The sequence below is a fragment of the Callospermophilus lateralis genome, chromosome 10 (genome assembly GCF_048772815.1).
Source record: "Callospermophilus lateralis isolate mCalLat2 chromosome 10, mCalLat2.hap1, whole genome shotgun sequence".
Lineage (NCBI taxonomy): Eukaryota > Metazoa > Chordata > Mammalia > Rodentia > Sciuridae > Callospermophilus > Callospermophilus lateralis.
This window is the reverse complement of record NC_135314.1, coordinates 27,100,559-27,127,600: the sequence shown is the minus strand read 5'-3', so window position 1 is coordinate 27,127,600 and position 27,042 is coordinate 27,100,559. Positions and strand designations below refer to the sequence as shown.

Sequence of the window (27,042 nt, the reverse complement as noted above, 5' to 3'; positions counted from 1 at the left end):
GAGTAAAGTGAATTATTTTTTAGTTATTGCTAGATTTCCTATCATGAATTAGGAGACACAATATATATACATTTTTAAAAAAGATCTATTGAGGTTAAATTCTAAACAAATAGCCACAGGGGCTGAATTTTATAGTTTATAACATTGAATAAGTACTCCAGAATCATAAGCACTATAAATTATGTACAACCAAAACAGAAGATGTATTAAGAATACCAAACTCATGTGCATCTGTAGACAAAAGAATGGTGTAAATTTCAATATAAAAATATAATATGATCTAATTACACTAATTATTTGCAAATACAAAGATTTATAGCATGCACAGTCAAAAATAACACTAAATTTTTACAAAGAAAGCTGAAGATACAGCTCCAAGACAAGTAGTGTCCGAAGGTAGGTTAAGGAGGAAATATGTTGGTTTGTATAAGATACATAAATACATGTATATCAGGAGATATACACATAACAGAGACTTGCAGGTAACCATTCATTTGGTCAGCATTTCTTTGTTATTTGCTTAAACTGTACTAGTTTCCTTAACCTCCTTCTACCCTACTATGTTTATACTGGTGACAAAGGGAGAGAGAGAGAGAGAGAGAGAGAAAGAGAGAGAGAGAGAGAGAGAGAGAGAGAGAGAGAGAGAGAGAAAGGGAAACAATTTATAGACTCATGAATTATCAACTAAGATAATTACTAGAGTTACTGACACTTTATTGCATTTGTATGTATAGAACCTCTGTCTTTCCCATTATGCAGAGTTTTTATGTTCACTTTCATTTCATAGGGAACACTCAGAAAAATACCTATTAAATGAAGTCATTATATTTAGTCTGATCCATTCCTTAAGGAACATAACCTGAATTCCAAACAGAAGTTATTTTTTCAAAGTCATAAAGCTAAGTAATGTCAGAGTAAACGGAGAAAAGCAGATTTCCTAAAATGTATCTTTTTTTTTTTTTTTTTTGGAAAAGATGATTTTTCTGGTCCATCAGACAAGCAAAAACTTGCCTCCTCAATTCAAAATGAATTCCCAAACTAAAAGGAATGGTGTCCTCATTACTTTTACGATATTTACAGGATGGTTTCAGGATCCTACGTAGACATTTTCCAAGGATTCCTTGATATGACTGTTTTCTCAAGTTCAACTGCTTTCGGAGCCCACCAAAAACTTGGGTTGCCATTTTCAAAGACTTCTCTTAGGAGCACTTCCTGGGTAAATAAAATTTTAATTTCAGTATTCTATTGTACCAAGATCCATACATGCATTCATTCTTTAAATATCATTTTCTATAACAATTTAATTTTAAAAATCTTAATGACTCATCCTTTGACTCTTTGGAGACAAATTACTCTTCCCTTATTAGCCTAGCAGCTTCTGAAGTGAAGTTACTAAATCTTAAATCATCTCTGTAGTCTTTGACTTTGGATTTACTCAACCGACATTTTAAATAAGGACTATAAAAAGCAGGAGAAAATAGAGAGCACCCTCTACAAGCAAAAGGGCAAAGCCCCTTAACAACAATCTTCCTTACCTAACACTCTTCCAAGGCCTGATTCTGGGCGTGGCGGCAGCGTGGTGGGCGGTCCCCGCGGGCTCCGGGGGGCGTGGCCCGCAGCTTAGCTCCACTACTAGCGCGCTCCCTTTCCCGCCCCTCCTCCCTCGCCCCAGCAGCGCAGTGAAGCGGAGCAAGGGGGCGGGTCTGGCCCTTCCTCCATCCTGGGGCTGACACCGGAGGGATGTTCCCAGCTCAGGAGGAGGCCGACAGGACCGTGTTTGTGGGCAATTTAGAGCCCCGCGTGCGGGAAGAGATTCTTTACGAGCTATTCCTTCAGGTACCGTCCTCGGGGAAGGGGCGGCGGAGGGGCGGGGCACACCTGGACCACCGGCGGCCGGGCACCCTTCCCGCCCCCTCTTGTGCCGTGCTTTTAATTATTTTTGACTGGATGCACCTGTCCCCAGCGGAGCGGCTGGTGAAGGATATGGTTTAGCCCCATCCCCACTGCAGAGTTCTGAGGATGGGCAGTGGCTGGGCCCTCCCTAACTCCCAGCCCTCATTAAGGGCTTACCGGGCCTTGGATGTGCTCCAGTAGAAAACAGCCCTGTCACTGTCTTCCTTCAGATAATAAGCACCCTTATGCCTTGCATTCTGCAAAGTGAGAGGTGTCGCTTTTAAAAATGTTTTCATATATATTACTTATCCTCCTAAGCCCTTTTATGCGGAGTATTTTTATTCTAGAATGATAAATGAGATGTGAGATGATGGACAACCAATATACCATGACTGTGACCAACTGATTCCCTGGTCATTCCAAGAGGACTTTAGGAAACTTTTTGAGGTCTGGATTAAGTCTGGGATTCAGTCTCCTGTGTTCTGTAAACACTTACCTGTGGTGCACAGGACGTCTCACTTGCCAAAGGTATATCTTCATTCAGCCACTCATCTAACCATTTAATGATCCAGAATCACAGGGAAAACACGAAGTATGGTGCTGGACATAAAAATTTTAGAAACATTCCTTACACTTTGTTAAAGGGGAAAATGAACATTAATTACCATTATTTAGAGTAATCTACCAAAGACGGGGATATATAGTATGGGAAAAGCACGGCTCTTAGGTCAGCAGTGTGACTTTGGGCCAGTACATAAGTCTCTTAGTTTCCTCAAATGTCAAATGGGAGTAATAGTATCTACAATATGATGAGACTGTGAAGAATAATATGATGCAATTGTGATGAATAATGAGCTAACCTAAATAAAGCAAAGCTATGGCTGGCATTTACTAGGTGTTTGCTGCCTGTATTAGTAGTCATGCTAACTAACATGAACAGAAATAAAAAGTGACTTCCTCCTGTCAGAATAAGGGAAGGTTCCAAGGGAGACAATAGCAGAGCTAAATGTCTAGGATTAAGTATAAGTACCAGAGGTGAAAGAATTTCTTTGGTTTTAAAGGACCACTTTATCTCTAAACTAAAGTGTCTCTATGTTAATAATAGATACACATAGGTTAGTAGAGAATATTCTGTTCAGAACCACAGTTTCTTCTCATAAATGTAAAACTTTCTATTATTTGAAAAATATTTTTAAGACTTTATCCTTTTAATTTGCTACCTTTTTATGTTTTCCCTTTAAAACAAAACCTGTAAACCTTATCTTTTTTTAACCAGTATAATTTGAATCTTACCACCAAAAAGGAAGAAAAGAATGTAAAATTATTGTCTTCAACAAGGGTTTTTCATGTTGAACAACCCCCCCCCCAAAAAAAATGGGTGGGGAGAGATGAATGTGGGGTTGCAATTACCTGTACAAAAAAATATATGATTTCTAGTCCATAAGGACTGAATCCTTATCAATTGTGTGGACCCATAAGGCAATATATATTATCTTCTCATTTTTTATGATTTCCTTTTTCCACTTAAATGAAATGTAAACCTCATGTAATAGATCAAGAAGTAAGCTTATGTTTTTACTTTTTGCCCATGGAGAATTTGCTAAAGAAAATATAGAGGAAGTATGAGTAAGTGTGATGTTTGTAAGGAAAATGCATTATTAGCAGAGCTACATAAAGCTATTGCTAACCTTTTTTTCTTTAAAGTTTAATTATTTTTTCTGAGTGTAAAAATAAATCTTTGGATTTATGAGAAAATAATTTTTAAGTTTCTCGTAGGCTGGGCCACTAACCAAAGTGACTATATGCAAAGACAGAGAAGGAAAGCCGAAATCCTTTGGATTTGTCTGCTTTAAGCACCCAGAATCAGTGTCTTATGCAATAGCTTTGCTGAATGGAATCCGTTTATATGGAAGACCAATTAATGTGCAGTATCGATTTGGTAGGTTCTCTCACTGATGAATTTTCAAAGTGTGTTTTGTGGTTACTGCTAGTCTCAGAATTTGTAAGCATTTTGTTTTCCTTGTAGTATAAGACAATAAAAGTGTCTCTGTAGTCTCTTAATTTTTTTCAAACACATATCTAATTTATAATACTATATAGTTAATTTGTATTTCCAGTTATATTACCAAATTTGTAGCATATCTTCTTAAGTAAAATTTAAAATGTACTATTTTAAAATCAGGAGATAGCTATGATGGTTACTATTGACTAAAATTGATCAAATTTATATGAACTGAAGGTACATAATAGCTTTTATATAGCAAGGTTGTTTGCCAATCTTCTTGTCACTGCTAATGTACGGTATCAAATACCTACTATTTGGAAGATAAGTGGATAAATTAGCCCTTCCGAGTAACTCATTCTGTTGTCTGGAGCTGTTTTAAGCCCCTATAAGAGCAAAGTGGACAAAGGTACCTGTAGAGCCTTGCTAGAAGGGGAGGAAAGATTCCTGACTCAATGGCTTCAAATCCTTGTCCTGAATTCATGCTAGGAACCAGGCATCTGTGATTAGCTGCCCAGAAAACTATTACACTTGGCCTCACATCTTTTCAGGGACCAATTGAGACCATCTGAGTGATTCTTAGAATATTGTGTTTAAGCATTTTATAAATGGTACAGACTTATTGATGTATCACTGCCATAAATCGTTCAGGCTTATTGATGTATCACTCCTTTGGTTTTTATTTCTCTTGATCCACTAAAAATGAAAAATAAGAATTAAAAAAGCAATATCTTCTTGCATAGCAAAAGTTCTTCTCTTTGCATTTCACATTCTCTTTTTTACTTTAATGCATGGATGCAACATGCTCTTTGATTCTACCCAGTTAACTCACACAGGCTGATAGAATAGGCCAGAGCTTATTATATTCTGACACATCCTATAAAAAGTTGACTTGGCTTTTGTCTGAGCAGTTTAGAGAACTCATGCCTTCTACCCTGGAGGCAAAGAGTGCTGACATTTGTAATTATTAGTTTCTAGGTAAGTATTACAAAACAACATCATATATCTTATATAGTTCCATATCATTTTATTCTTATTTATGACTTGCTTTTGGATAAATATTGATTATACTTCATTCATTTACAGTAATATATACAATCTTTAAATATGACTTGAGAGATAGATATGCACATATTTTATGTAACTGTGGAATTTTAAGTCACTACTATATCTTTAAAGATTTGTTTATATTATGTTTTAATATTTAAACTCCAAGTAGTTGTACCCTAAAGTAATCATTGTATTTCTTTCAAAGGAAGTTCTCGCTCTTCAGAACCAGCTAACCAAAATTTTGAGAGCTGTGTTAAGATAAATTCACATACCTACAGGTAATTAGAAATATATTTTTTCATAAAGGTAAAGCAAATAAATATGTTCTTATAATCTATATTAATGAAAAATAATAAATATGTGAGAGGATGATTTTTATCCTATTCTGGACTATTACAGAATATTACTATTTATACATAGGATTAGATTAAGAAGTTCATTTCTTCTGAACCCATGGAAAGTGAGAGAAAATATTTTCATTTAAAGGTCAGTTTTAATATTTAAAGTAGTAAGTGACATAGATTTACGTTTGAGGTTTTCTTTATGATTTATGATTTTCTGTATGTTTTTCATAGCTGTTAAATCATTTAAGCATACAAAGTCTTGCTGTGATGGATCATAGAAATATTGTTATCCATATTTTATGTTTCAGTAAATGCAGACACAAAAGTTAACCGATTCTCAAGGTCACAAGGATGATAAAGTGCTAGCCTTGAAACTAAGTCTTCTTATGTTAAGCCATTCAATTATTTATTTCACTAATGTTTAGAACTTCTCTGTGTTCTAGAATTTGGTGTAGCCTGATATATTGATGCAGTGATAACCTTCCAGTAAACTGTCTGGCAAGGTGTCCAGAGGTTATGGTACCTAAAGTCTGCCAAACCAATTTAAGATTCCAAAGTCACAGTGTTTATTAAATCAGTGTAAAAAAACACAGTGAAAAGTAAGAGCAAGTTTAGTGGATAGTTTAGCTCACTTCTTAGAATAGATTGTAAGTGGGCAGAAGGATGAAGTAACTGAGTTCTGGTTATATTAATATTCATACACTGTTTCTCTGCTGTCCACCTTCCCTACTGATAGTGTGATGATGAGGACGAGAGTGTATGTTTGAGCAAGGCTATCCCTTCAGATGGAAAGTTCCTGGAACTAATATTACTTACTTGATGAGGAGCATCCTGGTTCATCAGCTTGTTTTCTGTAGATTTTATCGCAGATTATCTTAGGCTGAATGAAGGGAAGAAGAGAAATATAACTGTTAGGCATGATCAGGAGTAGGTATCCATCTCTCTTGTGTCTTATAAGATATAAATCATTCACTATCCATTAGTATGTATTATGAATTTTATCTTGGCTTCCTAGGTTTCTTGCTTATTTTATCCCTCACAGTTCCGTTGCTATTAATAAACTGCTAGCTTACTTACAATCTACACTAAGCATTTTTAAGAATTTTGCCCATCCTGTTTATTTTCTTGTTGTCTTTGGCAGAACTGAATATTTTCAAATAAACTAATAATAACCAAACATCCTATCCCTTGTTAACTGTATCAGCCCCCTAAGGCATGGGAGAGTGACCTTTTGGGACTGGCAAATACCCAGAATTATCTTTGGCAGAAGTATTAAACCCCAAATAAGTGTGCTCCATATTTTTATTCTCCCCAGAATTTCTATATTGGGGAGAATAAAGAGAACATAATAAAGTAGGTAATAAAATCAGATTGCCTGGATTTGAATTCTGCCAGTGCCACTTTATTAATGTTGTGACTCTGAGGAGGTTATTTTACCTTTCTGTATCCTTATCTCTAAAATTAAAATAATACCTAAAAAATTTTTATGAGAATAAAATTTTATAATAAATACATGGTACTTAAAATACTGAATATATTGTAAGTATTCAACAAAAGGAAAATTACTGCTAAGATAGGGAAATCATTATAGACTTATGGATTGAGCCATATATGTGATGTAATAGCTTCCCCTCTTCTTTTCCCCAAGAGCAAAAAACTACTTCATTTTCTTTGGGTTTGGGAAAAGAACAAAATATTTGTAGGATTTGGAGTTTAAAAGACTAGATAGGCAATAGAAGATTGCAGTATAAATATCTTATGTTTGATACATGGTTTGTAAATCATCACAGAGTCTAGACTATAATGTCAAAAAGTCATATGTATATCCCATGACACTACATTTCATTGGTAGTACTTTTTTCTAGTATTTGGTATCTCATAAAGGAAGTATGAGAATGAGTTATCATGTCCTGGTTGTGATGTGCAAATGTAATCTAGTCTTCATTAGTCTTCCTTGTAAATGGGTTTTTGACTTCTTATTGCCTCTTATGCCTTGCTCTTTATTGAACTAATTTTTAATTTGCTAGGGCCACTGTAACAACGTACTATAGAGTGCTTAAACAACAGAAATTAATTGTCTTACAATTTCGGAGGCTAGACATCCAGGATCAAAGTATTAGAAGCACTGGTTTCTTCTAAGCTGTGAAGAAGAATCTATTCCATGCCTCTCCCCTAATCTTCTGTTGTTTTGATAGCATTGCTTGGTATTCCTTGAATGACAGAAGCTTTACCCACATTTCTGCCTTTATTTTCACATGTTGTTCTTCTGTTTTCATCTCCAAATATTCCTTTTTTATATGAATACCAGTCATAAAGGGTTATGGATCCATCCTATTCCAGTATGAACATGTCTTAACCAATGACATATGCAATGATCCTGTTTTCAAATATGGCCACATTCTAAGGTACTGGGGTTTCATTAACTGAAAATGAAGAGAATGTATCAATCCATAACAGTTTTTAATTTACATGTGATTCCTCCATGCAGACAACTATGTGTCCAAAGATTCACGTGGGAAAGATACTGGTTTTAGACAATTGACACTTGTCTTCATGATGCAGCTTATCTCACCTCTGCTGCGGAGTCTTCCCCACTCTGTAATTTCCCTTCACCTTTCACCTTGTCTCCTAACTGGGCTCCCATATTTTTCTTCTTCCTCTCACTAATAAATATTTTTTTAGATTTCACATCCTTTCTTCCTGTTCATTTTTTAACCCCACTGTTAAATGAGAGCTACTCTTTTTGAGGTGATGAGAATTTTCTGATCAGCCATTCAGCAGCCTCAATTTTTATTCAGTTTACCCTTTTGGAACAACTTATATTTTTCTAATTTCTTTCTTAATGAAGTACGGACTTCTGACTTCTACTGACTTCTGGGATGCTACTCTCAGTATTTATAAATGGGGTCTCCCCCATCCATCTGACTACATTCTGTCATTTCTTCCCATCTGCCCGTACTGATTTCAGCCTCTCTTAGAGTATGCTTCCTAGCTTAAGGATTAGTGGTTAGCATTAAAATTAGGGTATACTATAGAGCTAGTAGACTATTGAAGAGTAGCTGCAGAACCTAGCCAGGTTTTATAACATCTCCGTAAGAGCAACGATCACATGTATAAATGAAATGTGGGGAACACCACAGTTTTTTAGAGATGTTTTGATTATCTTAATGCCTGGAAGATATCAGTCAACATGTTTATGTTAACATTAGTAGTCCATTTAGGAAGGAGTACAGTTTATATATTTACATAGTAAAGATACTTTAAAAATAAATTGATGATAATTTCTCCCTCTTTGTTTTTATATCTGTAGAAGATTGAAGTGTATGCCCAGTGATGATTAATGACTTGCTATTGTTCTGTTACTATCTGAATGTTGTATGTCTTTATATAAATACAAGCGCTGGTCTAACATTTTCATATCAGAAAACCAAATGTGACTCTGAATGTTGAAATTTCAATATTTAGTAATGAAATAATTAATTAATGTATTGTTTTGACACTACATTATCAATATAATAACATTATTTGCATGTGTTTGTTTAAGATATTTAATTCTAACTGCTACCAGAGAAGCTCTTTCTGTCTCTGTTTCTAATTATGGACAACCCTCGTTAAGTTGTTAAGAGAAAAGAATATTTGTACCTAAGAATTTTAAGGATTTTTTTGCTTTCCCTTTTATTTCTCAAAAGGAATGAAGAAATCTTGGGCAGATCTTCCTTTCCCATGCAGTTTTTTCCCATTAATAATACTGCTTTACCTCAAGAATATTTTTTCTTTCAGAAAATGGTAAGTTTGATACCTATTTAGTTTAGCATATATATGACACAAATTTATGAAGAACATGAAAAACATTCTTAGTATTTGGTTCTCAAATAGTTAATATTAATGAACAACCACTCATTACCTAAAACTATGAAAGTATTTTTCCCAACATATTCTATTCTATTTCTCTCTCTCTCTCTCTCTCTCTCTCTCTCTCTCTCTCTCTCTCTCTCTTTTTCTCCCCCCCCCCCCTCTGGTAGAGATGGAAGTGAGTTGAAAGACAAGTTCAAGGTATCACAGTTTATTTCTAATCTGCTGTGAGTAGTTAGAAATTTTAGTTATCATCTCTCTATCATATATTGAGATTAATACATTTGTGAAAATTTTTATCTGTTTCATTTTATTCTTATATTGTGGCTCCTAGAAGAGTTAAAACTACATATGTGGTTTGCATTATATTTCTTTGATAATCTATATTATAGTAAACTAATAAACCTTTACATGTTTATGTTAAGGATTTAAGGAAGCTCCCACACTCCTACTATGAAGTCACTGCCTTTCTTATACCAAAATACAATTTGATTTACTCATGACTATTTGCATAATTCATGTTACTTTTAACATGCATTAGACTTTCTAATATGCATTTAACTTAGCATTTTGGATTTGTTTTGGTATATAAGTTGACTTTTTTTTTTTTCCCACAGCAGCGGCATGCACATAATTCAGTGCTGCAGCTTCCTTACTATGAGATGACAGCCCAACTTCCCAATAGCACGTCTGGGTCTTCCGCACTGAGTCATGTTCCAGATCTAGATGCTGGACCTAGCTCCTATGAATGGACTATCCAACAACCAAGTGACTCTGACCTTTATCAGATGAATACCCGAAAGAGGCAAAAGCAAACCAGTGACAGTGATAGTAGCACAGAAAACAATAGAGGAAATGAATTCAGCCAAAAATTCCGAAAATGTAAGAAAAAGAAAAGATATTAGTATTACCTTCAGATAATACGTATCTTCATTGATCTCAATTCTGTTTAAAGAAAACTGACCAATTTCTTGAGTGTCTTGTCTTTTTTGAAATATATGAAAACATGACTTATCTGATTTGCTATTCAATTTTTGCCTCAAATGAAAAAAGCTTTTAAAAATAATATAATGTACTACTTTTGTATGTCATAATATATTTGACCCATTGCCAATAAGAAATATACTTTGTATCATTTTATTTTAGTACTGATGATGAAATTTCATTAAACTATTAACTAAAAGTCAGCTACTGAACACTTGTGGATAAGGTACTATGATTTCTCTATATTGTTCCTATAATATTCAAGTACAATTAGGCTGTAATTAGGAACACTAGATTTGCCAAAAGAAAACAATGCAAATATTTAAGAGTTGCACGTGGTTCCTAGTGAATATGTTATAAATAGGCTTTGTTTCCTTTGTTAATAACATTTTATTTTTTATATTCACTCAAGTTGTTTCTGAGCCTTAATGTACTTCGGGTTTATTTTATCAAATGAAGACATATGACAGTGATACCAAAGGAAAGATTATTATCATGGGATTGGCTTTTGAGTCACTAACTTGTTATATGTGTTCAATGGGGATTCCTGCCTCTTTACTTCTTACTTGTTTATAATGAACATTAAGTTGGCTATGTAAGTATTACATTATCTACCTCTTTTGCCAGCCAGGTTTGAGAGGATATGTTTAATGTATTTAAATCTTGATAATGAATAAGTAAATAGAATGATATTTCATTAATGTTTGATATCTAATACTTAATTGTCCAAAAAATTTTTCTATTTTAGGTTCATTTATTTTAAAAGATAGAATACACGTTAAACAAATTGGGGTTTTTAAAAAGATTTTTGTTAATTTTATAGCCCACCATAAATTAGAATGATAAGAATTATATTTATTAAAGCTAATTGAAAGAATCATGCAACTCCTTTGTGAGTAGAGCACCAAATTTAGTAGGAAGGGCCATGCTTGGATGTTTCTTTTGCATGTTGAATAGCACTTTATAGATACTTACTGTTTAAAAGAATAAAGATCTGTTTTTAACAAAAGGAGTAACTGAATTTAACTAAGTATAGTAGAATTTAGAACAAACATTAATCTACTTTAATCTGATCAATATGAAAACATGACTTGTGCTTTATGTAGTTTTAACTATGTTTTCTTGGCTTTTGAAACACATACTCTTCTCTTTTTACATTCACCTTTTTTTTTTCAATTTAGAATCAAGCCAAAGGGGAAAATGGCTTCTACATAATTAGGAAGTAGCATATCTTTAAAAAGCTTAACTTCACCTTCACCTCAATCTTTTCTTTAATTCTGTAACTTACCTTAAACCTAAATTATTTTGTTGTGATTGGTATTATTGGAAGTATATAAAAAAATGTTTCTTAGCAATTCAGAATAGCTTTGTGTAAGAAATATATCTTGAAATACTATTACATTAATTAAAATGTTAGAACTGCAGAATATTTTTGTTAAATTCTTCTATCACAGACAGGAAAGTGCACGCTGTGATTTAGATATGTTGGGTCCCCCAAAGACTCGTGTGTTTGAAGATGTGGTCCCAAATGCAGCAGTATCCAAAGTGGGAATCCTTGGGATGTGGATATATCATGAGGGCTCTGCCTTCATCAGTGGGTTAAGTGAGAGACTAACGATTTGAATGGACTCTTGGGAGGTAGTGGACAGTGTAGGAAGTGGGACCTAGTAAAAATGAGTGCATCCTTGGGGATTTACTCTTGGGGACTTTATCTTGTCCCTGTTTCTCTCTCTCTCTATCTCTCTCTGTCTCCCTCCCCATCCTACCCTTTATCTGTCTCTGTCTACCTATCTATCTGTCTCTCTCTACCCCTCTCCCTATAATCTTTCCCTTTCTCTTTCCTCTCTTTTTCTCTCTTCCCCCTCCTTCTGCTGCCATGAGTTGACCAGCTGTCCTCCACCATGACCTTTCTCATGATGATCTGCCTCATCTCAGGCCCAGAGCAATGGAGCCAGCTGACCATGGACTGAAAGCTCTGAAACTATAAGTCAAAATGAAACTTTTCTCCTCTAAGTTATTCATGTCAGGCACCTTTTCTTCACAGCAATGAAAAGCTAATACAGTATCTCAGTATTAACTTGAACAAGTCAACCAACTTGAAACATATGGAAGACCAGAAAAGTCACCTTTACCATAGTGTATTTCATTATTAAAAAATATAAAATAGGGGCTGGAGTTGTGGCTCAGCAGTAGAGCACTTCCCTGGCAAGTGTGAGGCTCTGGGTTCGCACCTCAGCACTGCACATAAATAAATAAAATAAAAGATCTGAACAACTAAAAAAATACATATATAAAAAATATAAAATATCCCTGGAAATATCTGTCACCATCCTATAAAATTTTGAGTTATCAGTTTTCCCCAATGCTGTATATTTGAGTTAAGAATTATTAAAATTATTTAACTTTGGGGATTTTATTTTCCAATTTTTAATCTCTCACTCTCAAAATCTGTTCACTTTTAAGTAAGCCTGAACCCATTCTACTATGCTGCAAGAATCTTAAATATGAGAACAAAATTAGACATTATGCATATTCTCATATTTTCTAATTTTTATAAATCAGTATCTAATGCATGAGGAAGTGGCAAAATCAGAAAAATTACCTACAATTAAAGTTAGATCACAGTCCCAAACAGACAGATTAACAGAAAAGTTTAGAGCATATGAGAACACTCTAAAAAAAGTGGCTCCAAGGGCAGCCAGGGTAAAGGTTTATATACAAACTTAACTAAAGACAATGAGTTTAGGGTTTCAGTGGTAACATATGGCAGGTTCCATTGGGAGCCTTCCATTTTTCACCCAGACGCTGATGGGCAGTCTCCTTCCTGGCTGGGAGTTCACCAGGGAAGGATTTATGGCAAGTGAACTCTCACCTTCCAGTGCTAAGAGTCAAAGAGGGAGATTTTTGGCAGCTGTGCATTCAGAAGGCTCTGGTTAACTCCATGAAGATAAGCTTGGAAAGGTTTCTTTCAATGACTATTGTTTGTTCATATGTTTTCAATTTAAAGTCATTTTTATGCCATTCTGGTGAGTTACTTCGTTTCCCCTACTTGAAACTTCACACGAAGTTTCACAAAGAGCTGAACCAATTGCTATGGAAAGAAAAGTCAAGTTCATATTTATATTGTATGATATCTGAAAAGGAAAATAATAATACAGATTAAAAGAATGAATAAGCAAGAAGGAACAAATCTAAACACATTTCCCCACCCCCATTGAAGCAGTCTTCTAGTTCTGGGAATGGGTCAATGCAATTAAATGGCTATGTCTCCTTAATGTGATATAGAATATTACCATCTTTGAAATGGTGTAAATCAGATGCTACTTGTCCTTTCTGATTTAAAAACAGTCAGAAGTGTTCACTGCAGACTGCACAACCTTCTCCTTGTTTGGTAGTCAGTGTATCTGAGATGGGATGATTTCAGAGTACAACCGGAAGCTTCCAAGAACCACATAGAGACATTAAATATCTAGATCATTGCTTTGTAAATTCTTATAATTGTTATTTCTAAATCATAAGTCCTCAGTTTGGAAAAACTATCCACATTATTGAATTAAACTTGATGTTTCAGTTCAAAAGTGAGTTTTCTAGGATGACTTACCTGGTACATCAATACTGTGATGTTTGTGTACAAAGGACCTCACACTTTGGCATTTAAGGCAGGATATCTGGTGAAGAAAGTGGCACCAGGTTTCTAAGTCTACATTGCCCTGATCATTTGAGTAATAACCTTTTATATACTTCATTGCCACAACAAATAAAGAGATCAAGGTTGAACATGAACAAGGTCAGGGTAGAAACTGTGACCCACAAGGATGAGGTCTGGTGACTTATGACGTTTGTCATCAGCTGTATTAGCATCTATATATTTCCATATTCCCTGCACCTCCATCAGGCTACAATAGCAAAATCAAATTGAGAAATAGAAGATAGAGGAAACCTTCAGCTTAGCCTCCACAGAGGAACTATTACCCGATCGGGATACTCCAGATCTTAAATATACTCATCTATATTTCTCGTCACCAGGAAAGATAAGAATAGGTACGCTCTATTCCATGTTCCCTTGGTAGAGCCTTAAGCCCAGGAATACTTTCCTGTGATTGAGCAAATATCCATCTAAATATCATTCTCTTTCCCTGTGATATTATTAGAGAACTGAAAGAAACCTACTTTGCAGTCAAATTATAGAGAATGATTATAGTATTTCTTTGGTATTTTTTAACTTAAGAACAGTTCAATGCCATTTATGTTTTCAATTCAAAGGAAGAAATTTCCTTCCAGTAATTTTACCTCAATGAAATGTAGACCATGCTGGGATGGTGGAGCACATCTGTAATCTCAGTGACTTGGGAGGCCAAAGTAGCAGGATCACAAATTCAAGCCCAGCCTAGGAAATTTGGTGGGTCAATGCCCCAAAACAAAAAAATAAAGGACTGGAATAAAGTGCCCCTGGGTTCAACTCTTAGTACCTAGATTTTAAAAAAATTTTTAAAGTACTGGAGATACAGCTCAGTGGGAGAGCACCCCTGCGTTCAATGCTCAGTACTACTAAAATGCTTCTGCATAGCAAAGGAAAGGGTCAATAAAATAAAATGGTAATCTACCATTTGGGAAAAATTTCTTTACAACCATATATCTAAAAAGGGGCTAATGTCTAAATTTTAGAAGGAAATCATACAATTCAATAACAGAAGAAAAAGTTATGGGAAAGGATTTTAATATATACATTTATATAAAAAGACACTAACATAGTCAGATGTTAATGAAAAGGTGCTTAACATTACTCATGAGAAAAATGCAAATCAAAAGTACTGTCAGATATAACCTCACAGCCAGTAGGATAGCTAGTACCAAAACATCAGGAAAGAACAAATATTAGCTATGTGGAGAAAAAAAAAACCTTTCACACTGTGGGTGATAATGTAGATTAATGCAGCTATTGTGGAAAAAAGTAGGAGATTCCTAAAGAAATTAAAAATTGAACTACCATGTGCATCAGCAATTGTCCTTTTAGGTATACACCCACAGGAAATGTATTTAGCACCTTGATGCGATATCTGTACTCCCATGTTCATTTCAGCATTATTCAAAATATCCAAGATATGCACACAATCTAAGTGTTTATCGGTGGACAAATGATACAGAAACTGTGGTGTGTGTATGTCTAATATGGAATATTACTGAGCCTTAAAAAGGAAACTCTGTCATTTTTCACAACATGAATGGACCTGGAAAATATTAGGCTAAATGAAATAAGCCAGACAAAAAAGAAACATATTTCATAATCTCTCTGATTGTGGGATCCAAAATAGAAGTCAAACATACAGAGGTTAGAGAACAGTTATCTGGGTTAGGATTCAGAGGAAATGGAACGATGGATATAGGTCAAGGGATAGAAATTACAAAGATTTAGGATGCACGAGTCTAGAGACTAGTGTACGACATGAGAAACCATAGTTGGAAAAATTGAATTGCATTAGGGATTTCTGCTAAATGAGTAGAGTTTGCCGTACACACACACACACACACACACACACACACACACAAAGGTAACTATGAGATGATGAACACAGTAATTTGCTTCACTATAGTAATTATTGTACCATTTCTATGTGTCCCATAGCCCTCTGTTGTATACCTTAAATGTACACTATAACATTTATTTAAAATAAATAAATAGAAACTTTGATATGTACTCTATCTCCTCATTGAAAAAGATGGCAGGATTTGTCAGTGGGTAAAAACCACACTTTTTACACCTGTTGATGATACATTCCAAATATATATATATATAAATATATATATATATATATATATATATATATATATATATATATATATATATTATATAAATAGGCATCATAACAACTCTTCATTGAAAATTCAATAATGCTAGCTTAATCCTGGAATGAGAGGCTTAGAGATGCCTGGCTATAGGGCAACCAAAAGCTAATTCAAACAGGGTGAATCCATGTCTCCTATTTGGGTAGTCTAGATTTGCATGTGTGTGAGTGTACCAGGGACTGAACCCAGGGGCATGCACTTAACCACTGAACCACATTCCTAGTTCTTTCTTTATTTTGAGACAGGATCTTGCTAAGTTGTTTCAGCCTCACTAAGTTGCTGAGGCTGACTTTGAACTTGGGTTCTTCCTGCCTCACCTTCAAGAACTGCTGGGATGTGCCACCACACTCAGCATTGGTCTGGATTTTTATAAAAGGAGAAAGAGGAGAGAGGTAATGCTTCTCTGATTCTGAGGTTTGAGAATGATAGGAGATAGCAAATTTCAATGACTACCCTAGTATTTTCCATCAAAATTATTTCTACAGTAAAGTGGCTTGATCTGATTTGATCTATAAAGGAATGCCAAAATAAGAGAAAACCTCAGTTTTTATTTTTTTCACCACTGTTTTAGAATCAGCATATCTGGTTTGATAGTTTCAGTTAGTCCACCAAACAGACAGACAATAACCAAAGAGTGAGAATATGCAAAGGCTAGAGATAAATTTTTAGAGTCTACTTGGACTACTGCCAAGAGCAGAATGTGTCTTAAATAATTCCATGAAATATGGTGATTACTTCCAGAAACTTGTTGAGATTAACAAACAATGCATTGGGAAGTGGCTTGGTCAGAATGTTTGGGATTTTAGGACAGAACCAATTGTCATTAAGTTTCCTGACCTCCTCTCTTTTTTACATATGTCCTATTAGATGGGAGATAAAAGTCAAAGGATAGGGAGCTACAGCATGTGCATTTGTTCCAATGTATAATAAACACATCTAATCATTGTTTGGCAGCCTTTGATAGCCATTTGTCTTTTTCAGGTTGTTCAACACTTGCCTGATAGTAATATCAAGGACAAATGCAGGATACTTTCAGCAGCTTTTTAAGCCCCATTGTTTTTTAGAGATTATTAGTTTTATTGGTGTGTGCTGAACAATAGCAAGTTCAGTAGGAAGATGAACAGCCTATCTTGGTCAGCATATTTATGTCCATTAGCAATAGGAGTGCTGGCAAAGGCCAAGAATCTAAGACTTGTAATTGTCCCAATATCATGCAAAACTTCAAAACTATGTCTGGAATCAGTAAATATGGTAATTTTCTCCTTTGACAAAGTATAAGAGCTAGTAAAACTAGGAGTTTGACAATGAGCTGATCTTAGAGAAGGCAAAGAGTATGCCTCAGGTATTTCTTGTGAAAAAACTATTGTGTAACCAATTATCATATACATTAGAGTTCATGGAAGAAACAGAGCCAATAGGATACATGTGTGGCTAAATGTATGAATATATGTTATCTATAGATATATAGTCATATGTCATTTAATGATGGAAATGCATTCTGAGGAAAGTGTAATTAGGCATTTTTTATTATTTTGCAAATATCAGAGCATGTGTACAAATAAATACATGGAATAACTTATTATGTAGCTAGGCTATATGGTATAGACTGTTGCTCCTAGGCTATACACTGGTACAGCATGCTAGGCTGAATACCTAATGCTATAGACAATTGTAACATAATGTTATTTTTGTGTCTATACAGAGAAGATACAGTAAAAACAGGGTACAAATGATAAGAATGGCTACATTTATTAAGACACAATGAATATAACTTATAGGATTAGAATTTGCTTTGGGTGACTCAGTGAGTAGTACTATGTTCATGAGTGAATGTGAAGGCCTAGGCTATTACCATTTACTACTTGTTTTAGATAGCTTTTTTTTTTTTTTTTTTTTTTTTTGCTGCTGTGACTAAAAGGCCTGACAAGAACAATTTTAGAAGAGGAAAAGTTTGTTTAGGGGTTCATGGTTTCAGAGGTCTCAGTCCATAGACATCTGGCTCTATCCCTCTGGGCCCAAGATAAGGCAAAAAATCATGGTAGAAGAGTGTGGTGGAGGTAAGCAATTCATATGATGATCAGGAGGCAGAGAGATTCTACTCACCAGATACAAAATATATGCCCCCAGTGACCCACTCGTCCAGCCACAACCTACATGCCTTCAGTTACCACCCAGTTTTCCCAGCTCAGTTAATCCCATCAGGGGAAATTATTCACTGATTAGATTAGTATTCTCATAACCCAATCATTTTTCCTCTGAACCTTGATTTGTCTCACACAAGAGCTTTTAGAGAGACACCTCACATCCAAACCATCACACTACTGTAGACTTTGTAAACCATGTACATTGAAGTTACAGTAAATGTATTAAATAATTTTCTTCAATGTTAAATAAATTAAACTTAGTTTATCAAAATACTTTTACTTTTTTAAACTTACAAATTTTGACTTTTGTAATGAAACAAAACAATGCACGTCTTTACAAAAATATTCTTTTGTCATATTCAATAAGCTTTAATTTTTTTTTTTTTTTTTGGTTTTTAAACTGAGATACAAATTAGCCTGGGCAGACACAGGGTTAGGATCATCACTATTACTGCTTTCTACCTCTATCTCTTCTATCAATGGGAGGTTTTCAGAGATGATTACATGCATGGAGCTATCACCTCTTATAATAGCAATGACTTCTAGAATACCTTCTAAAGACCTGCCTGAGGATAGGTACAGTTAACTATTTTCTTTAAATAGAGGAAGTACACTCTAAAATAACAATAAAAATATAGAATAATGAATACATAAGCCAGTGACTTCATTGTTATCATCAACACATATTTTATATTGTGTATAATTGTTGTGTGCTATACCTTTATACAATTGGAAGGCAGAAGGTCTGTTTACACAAGTAATACATCATGTGTGTCTGCTCAATGATGTTACAATGGCTGCAATGTCAGCAGGCAATACGAATTTTTCAGTTCCATTGTAATCCTATGAGACTGTTGCCTTATATATGGTTCAGTGCTGATGGATATGTTACTTAGTCCATGTCTGCATAAGTGTGTGTGTGTGTGTGTGTGTGTGTGTGTGTGTGTGAGAGAGAGAGAGAGAGAGAGAGAGAGAGAGAGAGGTGTTTATTATAGGAATTGGCTTTCAAGTTTATGGAGGTCGGAGACACCATCATCTGCCATCTGCAAGCTGGAGAACCAGGAAACCAACAGTATAATTCAGTCTGTCTAAAGGCCCAAGAACCAGGAGAGATAAGGATCTAAGTCTAAGTCCCAGTCCAAAGGCTTGAAAATGGTGTATGAATGTGTGTTGGGGGTGGGGGGTGCAGTTGTGTCAATCCCAATTCATAGTCCATAGGCCTGAAAACCCAGAGTTCCAGTGTCTGTGAGCAGGGAATATGAATGTCTTAATTTAAACAGGGTGGAAATTCATTCTTCCACCCTTTTATACTATTCGGACCCTCAACAAATTGGATGATGTTCACCCCTATCAGCAAAGATGATCTTCTTCTGTCAGACTACCAATTAAAATGCTATTTATTTTAGAAACAGTCTCACCGACACTATGAAATAATGTTTTAGCAGCAATCTTGGTGTTTCTTGGTCCAATCAAGTTGATCCATAAATCAGCCAGCAGATTGTGTTTCCCTAAAAATTTCATTTGCAAGGGATATTGAAGAAGAGGATTAAGTCTAAGGAAGTGTCTGAGAGAATAATTTTTTCAGCTTTGAGCACACTTCTATAGATGTAAGGCAATCATGTGGAATAGACTGGGGATCTCCATCACTGAAGAGGAATGAGAGCTGGATTGAAGTAAGGGCCATGGCAAAGACCATGGGGTAGTGAGGGATCATGAATGAGTTTATGGTTCATACTTTTTGCACAAATTAATAGATTTGACTTCCTCCTGAATCCAATGTCCTTTATTTCTTCACTGAAAAGGCTGAAGTAGTGTGGGGTGAAAAGGTGAGGATAAGAACACCCTGTTGTAAAAGGAAATCTATAATTAAACCAGTTCTTCAATTTCATCTCAAGAAAGAGGTTTGGGGGCTACTGATGGGATAGGTCTGTATTTTCCCTCTAGATAATGTGTGGGGCCAACTAAAACAACATACATATAGTACCTTTGACTGTGTTTTACCCTTTGATTCTCATTTTTTATAACAAAGTACACTTAGTATAAGACAGAACAATAACACAAGAGAGAAACAAATGGATACAGTGGCTATCTCTTGGAAGCCTCTGAAGTACTAATCAAACCAAGTCAGAACAGTCAAAGAACTTGTTCTAAACAACAACAATAAAAAATTTGTAAATCTAAATTTTGGAAATTCCTCTTTTGTAAAGGGCAAGTAAAGATTGTTTTTACCTTGCTCCACCAGATTCTGAGCAGAGACCCAGCAGAATGACCTGTGGGAAAGCTTACCTTTTTCAGTTTGATCAGAGTTCCCTAGATTTCATCTGCAGCCTCCAGAATAAGCAGGAAGTCCTGACCATACTTTGAGAACTTTCCTTGTTCTCAAAACATTTGGAGGGAAAATATTTCCCTGCTAAATCACCTCTGGGTGGTCAGGGTCCACAATTTGATTGACAGTAAATAGATAGATTAGCAGGATCTATCAGAGTTCTCCAGAGAATCAGTGTGCACTTTTATGGGTAAAGAGACTTATTATAAGGAGTTAGCTCACACAATCATGAATACTGAGGAGTCTCAAGATTGTCAATAGACCAGCTAGAAACTCAGGGCCAACAAAAGAGAGCTCAGTCTGAAGACCTGAGAACCAGGAAAGCCAATAATGTAGCTCTAGTCCAAAGGCCTGAAGATACTGTTATTTCAGTGTAAAGGCAGCCAAGCAGAAAAATTAATATTTCAGGCAGGATTAGTTCTTTCCATTCAGGCCTCCAACTGATTGCAAGAGGCCTACTCACATTATGGAGAGCAATCTGCTCTACTCAGTCAATTAACTAAAATGTTAAGCTCATCTCAGATACCTCCACAGAAACACTCAGAATTATGTTTGACCTGGTGACTCTGTCAAGGTACAAAAATTAGCAGTCATACAGAATAAAAGTTTAATTCACACAGGTGCAGTACTCTGTGAGGAGTGGCTTCCCAAACAGCCAGGTGCAAGTGCTTGTCTACCCACTTAACAAAGGAAAGGGTGTTAAGGGCTTCAGGGGGAAATTCTGGAAGGGCTGCTGGGCTCATTTACACAATTTTTCATACCAGTGCTGATTGGCAGCCTTCTTCCTGGCCAGGAACTCCTCAAATGGATGAACTATAGCAGCTGATTATTCACATCCAGTAATAGAGATCAGTCTAAAAGTTGAACAGGAAACTCCCTCAGTGGGGGATTTATGGAAGCTGTAAGTTTGGGTGGTATTGGATGTCAGGAAAGGGAAATTGAGATAAAGTTCCTTCCTGTGGCTTCTGTTTATTCAGATGTTTTCAGTTTAATAAAATCCTTATATCATTTTGATGTGTTTTGGGTCCTTTAATAACAAATAAACTTGCCTGTTTATATAAAGAATCTGGCATTATATTTTGAAAAAAAAACTACTAATTGGTAAAAATTTAGTAACTCTTAAGCAACATTTATTATGATAAGGCATTTTGCTTCAACTAACCCAAGCCTTTAAGTCCAGACAAGTACTGTACTTTAAAAAAAAAAAAAAATTCAAATGCCTATATGATACTTTGGTCTAAAAAAAAAAATAGTGTGTTCTATTAACTAGAAATTCTTAAAATATCAATTTTAGTTTTTAAAAAATTGTGTTTTAAAGTCCATTTCTAGATGGTGGCAAAGGTCAGGACCCTGTCACAAGATATTTTAGTACAAATCAATGAGTAATTTGCTCCAACTTCCATCCTCAAAATAAGTGCACAGTAGTAAAAGTGATTAAAATAAATACCATATTCAGAAAATAAAAATATTGGTATCTCCATAGTAAGAAAGTTAAAAAAGAAAACTAAATTATCAGATCAGAAATACCTGTACTCCAACGTTCTTTGTAGTTCTAGTTACAATAGTCAAGATCCAGAATCAATCAGGGTATCTATCAGTAGATGAATGGAGAAGACACATGGGGCAAATAAATGCAATGGAATGTTTTCAGTCATAGAAAGGCTGAATCCTGTCATTTATAGCAACATGGATGGAACTGGAGGTCATTGTGTTAAATAAAATAAGCTAGACAAAGACAAACGCCATGAGTTTAAACCCACTTGAAAAAAAAAAACTAAAATGTCTCTCATAGAATGATAGAGTGGAATAGAGTGAGAAGGAGGGGGAAGACATTAGATAAGAGTCACTAAAGTTCAAAGAAAAGTAGTTATATCTGGTTTTCTATAGCCAAGGAGGGTAATGATTGGTTACAACAATTTTTGATAGACTTTAAAAAACTAGAATAATAAGAAAGTTTGCAACACAGAGAAATAATTAATATTTAATGAGATGAAAATATTCATTACTCTTGTATGATCCTTATACCTCATATACATGTATCACATTGTTATTTGTAAGTCATAAAGGTGTAAAAATATTTTAACTATATTATATATAATATTTATATAATAAATAAAAGCTCAGAAGATCAGACGGTGTGTTGTACATGAAAATGGAGAAGCAGCTACAGGTGACGGAATCTTAGGTCTACATTTCTGATGGACTGATACCCTTCACCACTTTCCTCCCACAGACCACCCAGCTACCTAAACAACAGCTTCTACCCCTCTCCTTCCCCATCAAAGTGGAATTTAGACAATCATTCTGATACACTGTACCACAGAAGTAGTTGGGAACCAGATGAAAGAATTTGTGCCGGATATCACAGTGTACTTTTCTGAGGAACACTGGCAATAAATTCACTGAACTGTTTCAAAGAACTAAGCAATAATAAGAAAAGAACATTAATCAAATTTTCTTTGTTTATCGCCAGAAATGTTCATTATCCAATGTCAGGAGTAGATATTAATAAATAGCTGAGTAGATGAATGAAAGAATGAAACAAAAGGACTGACCCGGAAAAAGGTTAATAATCACCATAACTACTACCTATTCAGGCTATTATGTGCCAGACATTAGTCTCCAGAATGATACCAAAGAGAAGAGGAAGCCCAAGTTCATTTGTCCAAAGACATGCCTTTTTCGACAGAGAAGAGTCAGAATATAAGTCTCATGGAACTTGTTCCAGTGCCTCAGTATAATAATACCATATGGTTGGTGCTAAAGATTTGCTTTCAGGGTCTACAATTCTGGGACAGTAATTTTGAATGGAAATATGCTGAACCATTATCATGATTACCTATTTTTTTGGAATTGATTTTATCATCATTCTTCCTTGGTATAACATTTCTAAAGATGTGGCTCGATGCAAAGTACATCGATGTACAGTAATTTAGTCCAAATTTCAAATCTATTAAATTTGGGTAAGTTAAATGGAGGTTTCATACAATATTCTGTGTGAAACAGCTATTTATGATAAAATTACTTTTTTATTCTTTGATCACCTAATCATTCTATTTCAGATCCACATTTCCACAAGATTCAGTTGTATTTTCTCCATATTGTATGCACTATTTAGAAAATATAGACAAGATATGTGCAAAGAACTAATGCAGTGGGTTTTTTAAGAAGACAGATATCAGTAGCAAAAAACAAAACAAACAGAATTTAAATAAATTTTTAAATTAAAAAAATTACTTCCTATTAAGATGAATAAAAAATGAAATGCCATATTCTTAACTACTTTAAAACAATTCGCTTGTTTCTTTTGCCCAGTTAAAGCTTTATGTCTCTTGCTTAAACAAATCTGAAATTGAAGCATGACTTTATTGAAGCTTGAAAGAAAAATACAATATAAGGCAGAGTTGATGGCTAGAGAGCTTGGCTTTCAAAAGCCCTTACATTGTAGAATCATTGAATTCAGCATAGTTCAGCAACTGGTCCTTAATTCTGAAATTCAGAAACCTGATTATGTCTGCATGCTTTCCTTGGATTGCCTCACATTGAATAATCTCACTTAAAAACCAATTCCTGCCAGGCATAATGTCTTGTAATCCTAGACATTCAAGAGGCTGACACAGGAGCATCTCTAGTTGAAGGAAAACGTTGGCAGTTTAGGGAGACCCCATCTCAAAATAAAAATTAAAAAGTGGCAACCCTTGCACTACAAAAATAAATAAATAAATACCAATCCTCCTCAACATATTCTACAGTATAGTAACTATTAATAATGGCACAGCTTCCTTAGATTACATATGTTTGAAGGAGCTAAATGTACATGACCCAATCGCAGCCAATCAATCTTCCCTGCCATCTCTTGTTTTTGACCAACAGTAACAGGGATTAGCACCAGTCCAAGTAGGGCTAATAATGGTTGATTCTTCTAAAAAAAAAAAAAAAAAAAAAAGTAAATGCAGATTTAGTCATTCTCAGTAGCTGTATTTTTCATGTTGTGGATAAGTGAAATACTTGAAGCTCTTTACAGAATTAATTTACATGTAAATTATGTAGATATCTGTTTAGATATGTCTATTTAGATATGGTGGGTAGCTAAATATATTATGGAGAGAAAGCAGAAACCATAGAAAGCAATAAGGCATTTGAGACCCTGGTTCAAAATTTTTCCTAAAATCAGCAGTTTTACATTAATTCTCTATTATGGCTTAAGCCTTTGATTTAGATTCTAAATAATATATTCCTAAATCCCATTTTAAAAAAGTAAAGATAATAGATCATCTGGTAGCAATCTCTGTAGTAAAATCTGATTTCTATTACTTCTTATCTGTCACTTATGGTATGTTGCTTAATATTCTTTGTCCTGGTTTTCTCTTCAGAAAAAGAGTGGTAATTTAGATTTCTATTCTTTCTTTTTCTTTTCTTTTCTTTTCTCTTCTTTTAACAAGTTCTGCCAAGCTTCATCAAAGAAAATTTTTCCATGTTTTACTTTTCACCATTCTGTTTTGGCATGCTTCTAATGATATCAGAATCACCTTCAAAATAAAAACAGTGATTTTACAATACATTTACCGGCAACTGGTAGTAGCAAAATTTCCCTATTTTGGTTACATGTTCTTTAGATAAGTCTGCAACTTAGCCTGATTATTTGCAAGTTATTACACTAGCTGTTCTGTCATTTTTCTTTCTTAAGGTGGATCAAAGATAACCTACAATCATAGCCATTATATGGCCACACAAAAACATCATATAATAAATCAGATAGGGTTTATCACCAGCATTTATAAAACCAGACCTAAAGAATAAGCTAGGTCCGAGGACAAATGCGTGGTCCTAATACAGCATATGTTTAGCCTGTCCTGATTACTACAAAATCAGAACAGTGAGAATATTTACACTAGATTTCTACCAGCTGTGTATGAAACAGCTCATTTTCCAACAGAACTCTCACTAGAAATTTAGTTTCTTTAGTATTTCCCAATCACCAGTCTAATAAAAAAAAAACATTTTGTTGATGTTTAAATTTTCATATACTTTATTATGAATGAAATTTATGAGGAAAGAATGTGGAATCTTTTTTCTTGCTTATTGGTAATTTCCTTGTCTGGGTGAATTGTAATTTTTGTCTACTTTTTTCTGTTGAATGTTCATAGTTTTCTTAATTATTTTTAAGAAGAACTTATATGGAAGGAACAGTAATGATTGGCATTTATAATTCTTGCAAATATAGCTTCTTTGTCATTTGCCTTCAGTTTTGCAAAGGTAACTGCAAACAAACTGAAGAATTTTCAGTATGTGCCCAAGTCACCATTGCCTCCAACTTGATGAATGACTTGTGTGAGAGACTCAGGAAACTTTTTAATTATTATGTGAATATTCACAAATTCTCATCTTAACATTTAAATGTATTATCTACCTAGAATTAATATTATTGTGTGGCATAAGTTAGGGATCTAGCCTTGTTTATTCTCCAAATAATTAAAATGACTCCTTTATCATATAAGAAGTTCTTATTTATTTTTCTGTATCTTTTATTCTATTTCATTGAACTACTTTGCTTTAAAACAATTTTACATCATTTTCCTTATTCTAGATTCACAATCTAATATACTATTTCCACAGGATTTTGCATCTTCATAAAACATTTAAAATAATAAAATTTTATTGTGATTAAAATTTGGTTTTCTGCTTATTTTACTTTATTGATGTAAAATATTTTAAATTCAAAATCCACTTACCAATAATTTAAAAGTAGCCTGTCAAAATAATTACTTTGAAGGGTTAATTTTGCTTTGGTTTCCTTTTTCCTCATTTCTAATGTAAGCTAACCTAGCTTCAGAATTATTTGAAGCACTGGCATTTATTTTTAATACATTTGAAAATTCTGCCCTCTTGTGACAAAGTAATTTACACTTCTATCAGCCGTACTAGTTTTGAGTGTATTTTAATCAGGATGAAAAGGATAAAACAGGATAAATAGTTTTGAAAAACTTATTTGCATATATTATTAAAAATAAATAAAAAGGGATAGTGAATAATTAAATTGTCCTTTTTTCTCACTCTCATTGTTTACCTAATAGCTCTTATAAAAAGTAAATTTAATGTTTTCCCACAGACTATTTCTCAATTTAAAAAAAAATGTGTAAACCCCAGTCCTAGTGGTATTTACACATAACACCTAACAATAAGGCAATGAGAACTTCAACGAACATGAGAAGTTGTGAATGTGTTTTGTGTGTGGTCAGTGGGCAAATTATGACCTTGTAAAGATGACCATAAGTTTTTTTTTTACATTCCTCTCATGGAGTTATGACATATATGCATTATCTTAATCCATTTTTATTGATACAAAAAATACCTGAAGCCAGGTAAATTATAAAGGTAAGTTTTAATTAGCTCATAGTTGTAGAGCTTCAGGAGAATGGTGCCAGCTATCTTCTCAGCTCTGGTAGGGCCTAATGGTAGGTGATCAGGTGATATCAGAATGGCAGGAGGGGTTAAAGCTAGTGAGCTACCATATGGGAAAGAGATTCAAGGATGGTGCCACAATCCCTTATAATAACTCATTCCTTAGGAACTAGTTCAGTCAATGAGACCTAACCCACCTGA

General features: G+C 34.5%; 1 protein-coding gene and 1 non-coding gene across 4 annotated transcripts; one reads left to right on the top strand and one right to left on the bottom strand.

Annotated features, from left to right (window-relative positions):
* The first annotated feature begins 1,740 nt into the window (after positions 1 to 1,740).
* Rbm11 (RNA binding motif protein 11) lies at positions 1,741 to 10,046 on the top strand. Of its 3 annotated transcripts, none has more exons than XM_076868622.1 (5): positions 1,741 to 1,836; positions 3,670 to 3,832; positions 5,151 to 5,223; positions 8,979 to 9,075; positions 9,759 to 10,046. In XM_076868622.1, exons 1-5 carry the CDS (start codon positions 1,741 to 1,743, stop codon positions 10,044 to 10,046), a joined length of 717 nt encoding a protein of 238 aa, XP_076724737.1. The 3 variants fall into 3 exon arrangements, with proteins under 3 accessions (XP_076724737.1, XP_076724735.2, XP_076724738.1); XM_076868620.2 differs by having other exon boundaries at positions 9,735 to 10,046; XM_076868623.1 differs by lacking the exon at positions 5,151 to 5,223 and having other exon boundaries at positions 9,759 to 9,807.
* Positions 10,047 to 25,199: 15,153 nt separating this feature from the next.
* LOC143409036 (small nucleolar RNA SNORA72) lies at positions 25,200 to 25,331 on the bottom strand. The gene has a single exon (XR_013092551.1). It is a non-coding gene; the product is annotated as a small nucleolar RNA SNORA72 (small nucleolar RNA).
* Between the last annotated feature and the right edge of the window lie 1,711 nt (positions 25,332 to 27,042).

Bases quoted from the DNA above. Each gene is read 5' to 3' on its own strand.
- Rbm11 (XM_076868620.2), top strand. From the start codon at position 1,741: ATGTTCCCAGCTCAGGAGGAGGCCGACAGGACCGTGTTTGTGGGCAAT. The intron at 3,833-5,150 runs GTAGGTTCTCTC...TTTCTTTCAAAG, and splicing joins TAATGTGCAGTATCGATTTG to GAAGTTCTCGCTCTTCAGAA. The intron at 9,076-9,734 runs GTAAGTTTGATA...TTGGTATATAAG, and splicing joins ATTTTTTCTTTCAGAAAATG to TTGACTTTTTTTTTTTTCCC.